This window comes from Geospiza fortis, unplaced genomic scaffold, assembly GCF_000277835.1.
Source record: "Geospiza fortis unplaced genomic scaffold, GeoFor_1.0 scaffold173, whole genome shotgun sequence".
Lineage (NCBI taxonomy): Eukaryota > Metazoa > Chordata > Aves > Passeriformes > Thraupidae > Geospiza > Geospiza fortis.
In genome coordinates this window covers 2,984,942-2,995,811 of record NW_005054334.1, presented here as the reverse complement: position 1 = coordinate 2,995,811, position 10,870 = coordinate 2,984,942, and the positions used below count along the sequence as shown (strand labels likewise).

General features: G+C 51.3%; 1 protein-coding gene across 1 annotated transcript; it reads left to right on the top strand.

The window, feature by feature from the left end:
• Positions 1–534: 534 nt before the first annotated feature.
• Positions 535–10,454, top strand: MFNG (MFNG O-fucosylpeptide 3-beta-N-acetylglucosaminyltransferase). The gene is made up of 8 exons (XM_005421828.2): positions 535–873; positions 5,482–5,530; positions 6,031–6,133; positions 6,221–6,374; positions 7,429–7,514; positions 8,788–8,953; positions 9,458–9,543; positions 10,378–10,454. The coding sequence occupies exons 1-8, from the start codon at positions 535–537 to the stop codon at positions 10,442–10,444; spliced, it is 1,050 nt and encodes a 349-aa protein (XP_005421885.1). The 3' UTR covers positions 10,445–10,454.
• The last annotated feature ends 416 nt before the right edge of the window (positions 10,455–10,870 follow it).

The following is a 10,870-nucleotide window of genomic DNA, read 5'->3' as shown; positions in this document are numbered from 1 at the left end:
GCCGCCGCCCCGCCCCGTGCCCGGAGGCGGAACCGGGGCTGCACACTGCACCGCGTCCCTGCAGCCCCCCTGCTGCCGGCTCGCCTCTGTGCGCTGGTGTCTTCTGATGCCTTCGGTCCAGACTTCCCCCTCATGGCTCTGATGTCCTTTGCCGCCCCCTCAACACCCAGCCTGGGACACTCGGCCTCTCCGTCGGGAGCAGGGATGCTCGCTTTCCTCCTGGCAGGCTGGGCCAGCCACGTGCCGTCGCCTCGGAGTGTTTTCCAGCCGTGTGTCGCTGTCTCGCTGGGTCATTGAGCTCTCCGTAGTCTGTGAAACACCCCCTGCTTCAGCGGGATCCTTCAGCTCAGCTGACTCTTTGGCTTCCTGGTCTTTGCCCACCCTGTTCCTCGACCACATCTGTTCAGACCCTGCTCTTGAGGCATCTTGCCCCCTCGGAGGCTTCGAGAAGAGCAGGCAGCGTCACGTGGAGGTACAGCAGAGCTTGTCCGTGTTCGGGAGGATACGGGCTGTGGCAGGATCCGTTCGGGAGCCATGGGCCGCCGGCTCCTCCGCGGTGTCTCTGGAGCCGCAGTCGTCCTTGCCAGCGTGGCCCTCCTCTCCATGCGGCACCGTGGGGCTCGGGAAGCGGCTCAGTACGCAGAGATCGGGGAGGGGGTGTTGGAGAAGCCGGAGCAACAGAGCCAAGGGAGCCCAGAGGGAGCTGGTGGCAGGGGGCAGACGGACCTCAGACTCCATCTTCTGGGGGGATATAGGAGTGAGGGAAGCCTGACGCTTGGGGACATTTTCATAGCTGTGAAGACAACCAAGAGGTTTCACCAGAGCAGGATGAAGCTGCTCCTGGACACGTGGATATCCCAGGCCAGTGAACAGGTGAGTGTGTGGATTCTGACTAGAGAGAGGGTGTTAGTAATGGGGCAGGCACGGGATCTCAGGGCAAGGGGATAAAAGCCAGAGGAAAGGGAGGCTGGGCACTGTAGTGCCCCTCAGTGCTTTGCCTCATTTTCTCTATTTCCCACTTCACATTCAAAGGGAGATGCTATTCAGCAAAATGTTTCACCAGTAGCTGCTTCCTGGGAAAGGCTGGTGAAGATGCCACGCCAGACTGAATGCACAGACCACCCTGTATGAAACGGTGGATTTCCATTTCTCCTGGGTCCATGAGTTTGTTGGCTTTGGAGCTGACAGGCTCCCCTGGCCCTTTGTCAGGATGCCTACCCTGTGCCTGGGTGCTCATTGCCCTGGAAAGGTGCAGTGCAGTGGGCAAGAGAACAAGGCAGACGGGCTCCTGGAGGACCTCCTGTAGTTAGCCCTGTTCACCCCCCAGCACATCAGCACAGTCCGTACTTTCCCTTCTTGGGCAGATGCCTTCACGTGCATGATCTTGAAGTGATGTGGGTGTATTTTTGACTTTTTCTTTTTTTCTTTTTTTAAACTGGGGGCCCGATGTTTCCATCCTTTGCTCAAACAGTTTGGAGAGTTTCCTTCCTGCTAGAGAAACTGATGCAGGGCACCACATTAAGTGGTGCTGTGCAGGCTGGCTCACTGGTGGGCAGGAGCATTCCCCAGAGCTCTGGTGCTTTGCTCCCTCCCTCGCAGAGCTGCTCCTCAAGAAAGAAGAAATCTTGTGGCTGCCCTGAAGGGTTTTTTTTTGCCTCTGCCTGTGTGTGATGAGTGCCTATAAGGCGAATTCAGGCCCCAGCGAGGAAGGGGACGGGGGCGGAGGTGCTGGGTAGGAGAGTGCCTGAAGCAGTGCAGGGTAAGCAGGGTTTGCTGGGTAAGGGTGGTTTTCCACTTCGTGGTGCTGCAACTGTCTGGCCTGCTGCGGTCGTCACAGGAAGCCATGTCCTATTTTGAGCACGCTTCCTCTCCTGGCTGCAGGTCCCTGTCGGTGTCTGAGATGCCCTGCTTCGTCCTGCAGGGGCACTTCTCCTCTCCAGCCAGCTCCAGCCCAGCAGCTCCTTGGGGAAACCAAACCCAACCACGTGCCTGCACTGGCATTAGGATATTGCTCCTGGGGCCTTCCCAGTGGGTTTTTAGGGAGCAATTCACCCGTCCCTCCTTTTTTGACAAATCAGTGCCTGGCCTTTCTGCCGATGATAGGAATTAGATACTAGTTCTCCAGACTCATCTAATCCCCTCTGGAATGCAAGTGGTGTCCAAACCTTGGAAGACGTGTTGGATTTTCCATGCTGCTGCCAGCCTCTAGAAAGCTACACAGACTGAGCAGAAAAATAGGAAGGAAGGGGTAGAATGGGAGTGTCACTCATTTTGAAACAGAGTTTTTTCAGTGTTACCAATTTTTGTTGCAAGCTTGATATTTTCCTTCTCCCTTCTCAATTTTCTGTGTTTTTCTTCTTCTTTTTTACGAAATGGCTTTGAGGGAAGGGGAGTGGGAGCAAAAAGGGAGGTAAAGAGAAGTACATGAAAGTCAAAAACTTTTTTTTTTTTTTTAATATATTCCTGCTTAAGGGTTTTTTTAAGTTTCCAGGAAAGGGTTAGTTTTGAAAATTTGACAATATAGAAAGCCTCACTTAGCAAAAAAAGGACAGCTTTCAATTTGCAAAGGACATTTAATTGTTGTGGGGACAGGAATAGTGCACCAGACCTCCTATTATTGAGTCCTTATGGAGAGACATAGGCTTTAGGAACCAGTCCTGGAGAAATTCAGGTCTCAGAAGTCCTGATGTGCAGAGGCTGCCTTCTCCTAGGGCTGAGCCAGCTTCTTACTGTCTCACTTGCCCTCAGTGATGGCCGGAAACCAATTCAGTGAGTGTTTCTCCACCAGTGGCCAGCAGGGAAATTTTAGCAGCTGGCTATGTTGCTGATGCCAAGCTTGGCTTCAGAGCTGGATACCTGCATGGTTTCCTCCTGGAGGAAGTAACCCAGACCTCCCAGGTCAGGCTTAGGTGACTGTAACAGGAGGCAGGAACAGCTGTGGTTTTGATGGCAAGGACAGACTGTATGGGAGCCGAATTAAAAATCCTCTGTGTTGGACACTTTTGGGGTAGAAAACAAGAGAGGGATTGTCTCTGAAACTGCTCTGAAGTTTAATCTGAAGACATGCAGTTGGTGAGAGATGGGGAAGTGTGAGATGAGCACTCTTTGCTGGACCATGCTCTGCCTCCTCAGAACTGATCCATGACAAACTTCCCACTGGGGATTGATGTGAAAGCCATTTTAGTGAAGGGCCTTTTCCTCAGCAAAAGCTTAATCTAAATAGAAGTGTGGGTTCTGATGATTGTTTAGCTGGGCAGGATCTTGGAGTGACTTACACTCCTGGCCCCAGTAGTTTTGATGGAGATAAATCCAGCTTTCTGGTGTGGTTTGGTAATGTGAACTGTTTCTAGCACTTCCCCTCCTTTTAGAAGCCCACACATCCAGCCAATTGGAATGAAACCTTTGAGTGGCCCATCCTGAACTGGCTTTCAGATTTTCAGTGATGTGAACGCACCCCAGGTTTTCAATCTGTTCTCTGTGCAGGACAGAACAGTAATCCTGCTGATGTGTTTGCATTTTGGAGAGGGTTTCTTTATAGAGAAATGATACCCTGGGAGCTTAGGCAATGAACATGGCCCTGGATTGTCTGGTTCCACATCTTTATTTCCTTTTGCTAATTTTTTATTGCTAGGCTATTTCCCCAGGTGTGCAGAGGAGGTCTCAAAGTCTAGCATTTATCCATTGCCGGGGCTCTTCTGTTCGTGAAGAGCTGCCAGAAAAAGCTGTTTGACATGGTTCCATATCACTGCTTGCTCTGCTGTCCAGCAGACCTCCTTTCCTACACAGACATCTTCTCCATTCCAGAATGGAGGGATACTTTCTGTGCTTCATCTCTGGCAGCAACTGCTGTGCCAGGTTTCCCACCCTCAGGTGTGTGAGGGATGATGAGATGAGGACGGAGGCAGCCGCAGGTGCTGTTGTGATCTTTTGCACTTCTCGAGCACAGCCAGGAGTGCCATGGAGATCAGTTTGAAAGTGCCAGAAAAATCAGACTTGCCTGGTCCTCACACTCATATTTCCCTTTTCCCAGTTATTTTGGACAGTCTGGTGTTGCCTGTGGTGACAGTGTACTTTCATCCTTGGGTTCCACAGGAACATGTTGGATGTCTGCAAAAAAACCCCGACATTTCTCATCTTGCATCAAGAGAAAACTGGGAACCTCAGAATATTTTTACAAGTAGAAAATTTGGAAAAGATGCATCTTGCTATTTTAAGTCAAATGTGATGTTTGTTAGACACGTGATATCAAGTTGGTTTTATATCTGTAAGCAAGTAATTTCCAGCAACAATATTTCTTGGGGTTTTTTTTGGAAATGTCAGAAAGTTTCAACGGCTTCAGATTTTGTTTTTCTTAAGTTGGAAATATTTGCCATAGTGAAAATTTCTAACTCTGACATACTGGCAAGGGAAATCCCATGCTGCTGACAATCCCTGCCTTGCCTGAACGTTGTGGTATGGTCCCCTGACCCAGAGCAGTTCCTTTACCTGAGACTTGGCTAACTGCTGCTTGTCACATGATCCCCTTGAAAGTGGGGTTAACTGAGAGACTTTACTGGTGGGGTGGGGTAGGAATGTGTGCATGCTCCATTGCTGCAGCTCAGCTCTCAGAGGGTAATTCACTGAGCCTGTAGCTCATCCATCTGAGATCAGGAAGCCATCCTGCTGTCTCTGCTTGAGCCAGGTATCTCTGAGGGTCCTTCATTGCCTCATTTTCACATACACAACCTTTCTCCTGCTATGTCCTCTAGATAGAGATGTATCTCCCAAATGCTGGGTAGGTGTGAGAGATGTGGAGACTCGTGTCTCCCTGCCTTTGGGAACAGTGATGGCTCCTGGAGCTGCTGTCTGCCTGCCCTGTTCCCTTTGTGCCTGTGCAGGTGCTGTGTTTAACCAGCCTGTGGGCAGCTGGTGGGGAGGCTGTTTATGGCTCGCGACTCCTTTTTCATTTCACGAAAGCTCATTTTCTGCCTGAGGAAAGCTATTCTCCACCAGCCCTGATCCTCGCCTGGCTCTGAACAGGGGGAGATGTGCCACATAATGGCAGCAAGGGGGATTAGAGAAGCCTGGGAGTGGAGGAAGAGGAGGAGGGGGCAGAAAGTGGCAGGGGGCTGTGCACACTTCACACACAAGCAGATGTTCTTTTAACCCAAGCATCATTTAACCACAATGCCTTAATTTTTCTACCACTGACACCTAATCTAGGGATACCTTGCCCCCTCACTCAGTGTCATGGGTCCCCTGTTCCCAAGGCAGTGGGATGGGGGTGAAAACGAAGCCACACAAGTGCTGGTGGTTGTGCCCTGCAGGAAGAGGGAACACAGCCATCCTTCTGTTCATCTGCTGCCTGTGAATGGGTACAGCAGCAGACCATGGAGGGGGGTAACCATGTCAAGTGTGTCCAGCTGTGGGAGGAAGAAGTGGGCAGCCAGAACCATCACCAGCTCCATCCCCGAGAGTAATCTCTTTTCCTTGTTTCCCCAGACCTACATCTTCACTGATGAAGAAGATGATGCCTTGAAAAGGAGAATGGGTAATGACCTATCCTATGACACCACCTTTAGCCCCTACTCTATCTTCAGCTCCTGAGCTGTCCTGGCCTTGAGAGGTGGTCTGGTGTGGGGGCTGGCTGTCCTGCACCAGCACTGCCCCTTGCCCTGTGGTGTTGATGGTTTGGTGTAGCTGGCTTACCCCAGGGCATGCAGCCAACTGGACGCAGGGTGCTGTCTGCTTTAAAGCATCCATGGGTAGAAGTGGCACATGACAGAGCCCCTCAATGTCTGCATCATGGTTGGCAGTGGGTAGGGTGGAAGTGTGGATGGCAGGCATTCTAGTCGTGGCCGAGTTGCTTGGCTCTGTCCATGTTTCATCTCCTGGTAGGGGGAGGAGTGGAACTCGTGTCGCCATGGGCTTGGATGCCTTTTGGGGGCCCATAAGGAGGCTGTCTGTGAACAAACCCCTTCCCTCCTGCCCACATGTCCTCCCTGTGACCATGCAAAGTGGGCTGACTCTGAGTTTTCCCTCCTCTGGCAGGTGGCCACGTGATCTTCACCAACTGCTCTGCCGAGCACAGCCACCTGGCCCTGTCCTGCAAGATGGCTGCAGAGTTCGACACCTTTCTGGCCAGCGGCCTGAGGTGAGGCAGGGCTGCTGTGGGGGGACCCCCGAGGGCAAGAGGCACCCTCCTTACTGCAAACTTCTTGTGTCTTCCTGTCTGCCCCAGCTGGTTTTGCCACTTGGATGATGACAACTACCTGAACCCTCAGGCGCTCCTGAAGCTCTTGTCCTCCTATGCGGAGACACGGGATATTTACCTGGGCAAACCCAGCCTGAACCGACCCATCTGGGCCTCTGAAACACTGCCAAACAACCAGACGGTACAGCCTGGGGTGGTGGTGGTGGTGGGGTGGGGGCAGTAGGTTGTTTTGGTGCTTTGGCTCACATTTGTCATGGTTTAACCCCGGCCAGCAGCCAAGCCCCACGCAGCTGCTCACTCACTCTCCCACCAGAGGGAGTGGGGAGAGAATTGAAAGGGCAAAAGGTAGAAAACCTGGGTTGAGATAAAGACAGGGAAAGCAAAAGTCATGTACACAAGCAAAGTAAAATAAGGAATTAAGTCCCTACTTCCCACGGGCAGGCATGTGTCCGGCCACCCCCAGGAGAGCAGGGCCCCATCACGTGTAGTGGTGACTTGGGAAGACAAACACCATCACTCCAAATGTCCCTCCCCTTCCTCCTTCTCCCCACACTTTATATACTAAGCACGGTGTCATATGGGCTGGAAAATCCCTTTGGTCAATTGGCGTCACCTGTCCTGGCAGTGTCTCCTCACAACCTCCCTTGCACACACAGTTTCCTCACCAGTGTGGCAGTAGGAAAGCAAAAAAGACCTTGGCTGTTGTGTAAACCCTGCTTAGTAATACCAAAAACATCTCTGTATTGTCAATGCTGTGTTCAGCACAAATCCAAAACACAACCCCACACCAGCCACTGTGAAAAAGTTAACTCTGCCCCAGCCAAAACCAGCACAGTGTTGCAAGGAGAGACAGGTCCCAAGAGGAAAGGCAACAGCTGAAAACTTGCCATCTTGTCTAAACATGGCTGTAAGATGTTGACTAAATTTGATCGTCCAAGGGGCAGAGTCCCACATTTCTGCTCTCCTTTGAGTACATGTCTGACAGGACAAAAGCTTGCCCTAGGCACCCCACCTGTTGCTGCCAGCAGGAACAACTGGCTGTTCCAGTTATGAGGAAGTGAAAATCCATGCTGTACTGAGAGAAAGTCCTTCCTCTGGGCAGCAGTCAGGGGGCTGGGGTGACAATAGGGCTGTGTTTGTCCTGACATCAAAGCTGGGTTTCCAGTATTCCCACCTCTGGGAGTATGGTGTTATCGGAGCCTCTGCCATTGATTTTCTCTGGTGTTTCTCTCCAGAAATCCGTGCACTTCTGGTTTGCCACGGGAGGGGCCGGGTTCTGCATCAGCCGCAAGCTGGCAAGGAAGATGATGCCCTGGGCCAGGTGAGCTGGGGAGTGTGGGAGCCTTTGGGGATGAGCAACGTGGCTGCACATTAATTCCTGGCAGTGTCAGCCCTGGATTTGTGCATGTGGTGTTTGCAAAGGTGCAGAGTGCTGCATGCTGCATGTCTGCAAGATGTGAGACTGGAGGAAGGATGTAGTGGGTGGGTCTGCCAACTCACTGAAAACTGGCAAGAGCAGGCACATCAGTAAACATGGTCACAGGATCATGGACTCCCTCTCCCCATGTTCTTAAGGCTCTTGGTTATTCCTCACACTCCTTCCCATCCCTTTCAGCTTCGTGTGACTCTTTTCCCATCTGCCTACCTCATCTTCCCTTCATCTGCCTCTTTCCAGCTTTCCATACCTCCCTCCTGAGCTAATTTTATGTTCCCTCACCCCAAGCCCTCTTTGGCTTCTCAGGTGTCCATTGTCATTTCCTCAGCTTGATGCCAGGAGAACAGAGGTAGGTCCCAAGGTGTTATCCCAGCCTAGAACAAGATGATGCCCCAGGTTATACCCCAGGCACATACACTGGTGGGCATTGGCTGTGCCTTAACCAGCCTTAACCAGATCTGAGCATACCCAGAAGGACAGATCTGATCCACACCAGGTGGCTGCTTTAGCCAAATCCTCTGATAGGTATTTTATGGTAGACTCAGTCAAGAGGATGATCTGTGATCTAGGGTAAAGTGAAAGTGGCACAGATAGACAATGCCTAACCCAGCATAAAGTCTGCCACTACTGTTTTTAAAATGCTTAAACACATTTCAGTTTGCTGGGGGTTGTTGTAGTAGACAGTGCTTCATACTGTGTAAATAATTCCAGTTCCAGAAGCCTTAAAATTTGGTTTAGCCTGTCATCAGAAGGTGGCCAAGTATGTGGTGTTACATTACAGTAGGTGGCTTATCCAAGCTGCATGTCCTGTTTTTACTTCCCCCTGGACCTGGCCATGTGCTCCCACTATTTCTCTTGTGGTGGCTTGTCTGGTCCCCCAGGGGCTCAGTGCACTTCACCAAACACGTGGAGAAATGACTCAGTGAAGTCTGTCAGCTCTCTGCCTCAGCCTACCAAGGACCTGGATTATGTATCAGGGACAGCATGGCTGGGAATGGTGAAAGAGCAAGCCTGTTCCTGAGTATGTGCAGCTGGAACTCAGGGATTTCTTGCCTGGTTACAGGATTTATTTTTCTGGTTTTCAGTAATCTCCTGCCCAAGTGGATGCCTACATCTGCCTCTACTCTTTTCCTAACCCATGCAGCCCACTCTCTTCCAGTGGCAGGAACTTCCTGAGCACTTCAGAGCTCATCCGCCTGCCAGATGACTGCACCGTGGGCTACATCATCGAGTGCAAAGTTGGTGGGCAGCTGATTCCCAATGCACTCTTCCACTCCCACTTGGAGAACCTGCAGCTCATCCCCACCTCTCAGCTCATGCAGCAGGTGAGGAGGGGAAGGGAAGCAAGAGGGAGGGGTGTGAGGAAGGAGGAGTGGAAGGAAGCTTACAGGCACGTTGTTCCACTGATGGCACTGATGTGCATTGAATCAATCATCTGCTCTTCTGGGGAGGCTTTTCTGACAAATGCATCTTTGAAATGAGGAGCAGATGTTGCCTGCAGCACAGCTGCCAGTCACAGCACCCTGGGATCAGTGGTGGGGAGCACATGTAGGGGGAGTGATGGGAGGATTGAGGGCATCCCTGGGAGAATGTGGCACAAGAACAAGCAGGAATGATGATTGATTGGGAAAGGGCCTTTGACATGGCACTCTCTCTGCCTTGCAAAGGACTAGTAGGGTGGATCATCATGGGAAGGAAGACAGGAGAGATGTGGAAGGCAGAGGCTAAGCCAGCAGAGAAAGAACTAGAATGGGAGATTTTGTCATCCACAGCAAATTCCTTGCTCCTGAACTCATTCTCTTTACTCCTTTCTCACTGCTACTTTGTAGGTCACCCTCAGCTATGGTGTGTTTGAGAACAATCTCAATGTCATTGAGCTCAGTGGCCCCTTCTCGCCCCAGGAGGATCCTTCAAGGTATAGGGCATGAGTGCTCTGGGTGTTGCTGCTCAGACAACAGGCTGGGAGGGGCAGGCAGCCCAACAGGGTGCAGGAGGGCTAGAGGGAGGGACAGGAACCTTACAGTCCCATGGCTTATTGGGTAAGGGGCACCCCAGCATTAAGCTATTTGTGAATGCTTATAAACCTTGCAAACCTTTTTGGGTGAGTGGGAAGAAATGAAGCATTTAAAACATTTTATTTGGACAATGCCTAAGCCAAAAGTATTGCTGTTTATTTCCCATTTTGAGACTGAACAAGCTAACCTTTTACCTCAGGGACAGGAACAGAAATGTTCTTTTAAACTCAAGTAAGGAAATTCTGCTTGTTTTTTTCATTTTATGCTTTGCTGAGAAAACTGAAGGGAAAAAAGAAAAAGGTTCACTTCAGACTGACTGCAAACAAAACTGGTCTTTGATTTACCTTCTCCTCTTTGATTGAACAAACCTAAAGTTGTTATTTGCAGAGAATGAGTAGGAAGATCCTAGCTGGAGATAGGAGGGGTGGGAAGCAGCTAGGTGATGAAAAGAGCATCAGCAGAACCATGTAGCAGGGGCTGGTGCAGTGCCCATCTCCCTGCCTGTGATCAGGGTGAGCTGTGGGCTTGGGCTCCATGGGCTAGAGCTGGATTTGGGTATCAGAGGGAGGCTTTGCTGAGAAAAGACATCTTAGGGGGAGCAAACAGTCCTGAGCTCTGTGGTGCAGGGTGAGTACCTGATGCGGAATGGGGCATGAGGGAGAGGCCTCCCATCTTCTAGCTGTGTGCTGGTGTAAAAACTGTCCTCTGACCTCACTTTGCTTTCTCCCCAGCAGGTTTCGATCCCTCCACTGCCACCTCTATCCCAACACCTCCTGGTGCCTGCGGGCTGTTGGCTGGTGATGCCTGAGCCTCAGCTGCAGCAGATCCAGGTGACACCTGTTCACCTGTAGGGAGTGGGATGCTGAAGAAGCTTGGTGCTCCCAATTTCACCCTCACCCTGGTGGTGTTGGCGCTCTATGATGGCTTTCTTGGTCCTTGCTCAATACTGGTGACACAGGACAAGAGACAAGGTCTGATCCAAAGATGGATAAGATGGGCTGGACACATGAATGAGCTTCTCATCTGAGCTATGTGCAAGGGATGGGAGCAGTATGCCTTCTGAGCAGATCAAGGATGGGATAGTGACTGCTGGGCATCTGGGTAGAGATGAGGACTTGCTGCTGCTGCTGCTCTATGCCCTGGCTGCATCTTGCTGGACTAGAAGGGCCCTGTGTGTGCATACCTGGTGCCCGGCTCCTGGTGGGTGGCAGTATGTCATTGCTCCAG

Coding starts and splice junctions, on each gene's coding strand:
- MFNG (XM_005421828.2), top strand. CDS start 535: ATGGGCCGCCGGCTCCTCCGCGGTGTCTCTGGAGCCGCAGTCGTCCTT. Junction 874..5,481: donor TATCCCAGGCCAGTGAACAG/GTGAGTGTGTGG, acceptor TTGTTTCCCCAG/ACCTACATCTTCACTGATGA. Junction 6,134..6,220: donor TTTCTGGCCAGCGGCCTGAG/GTGAGGCAGGGC, acceptor TGTCTGCCCCAG/CTGGTTTTGCCACTTGGATG.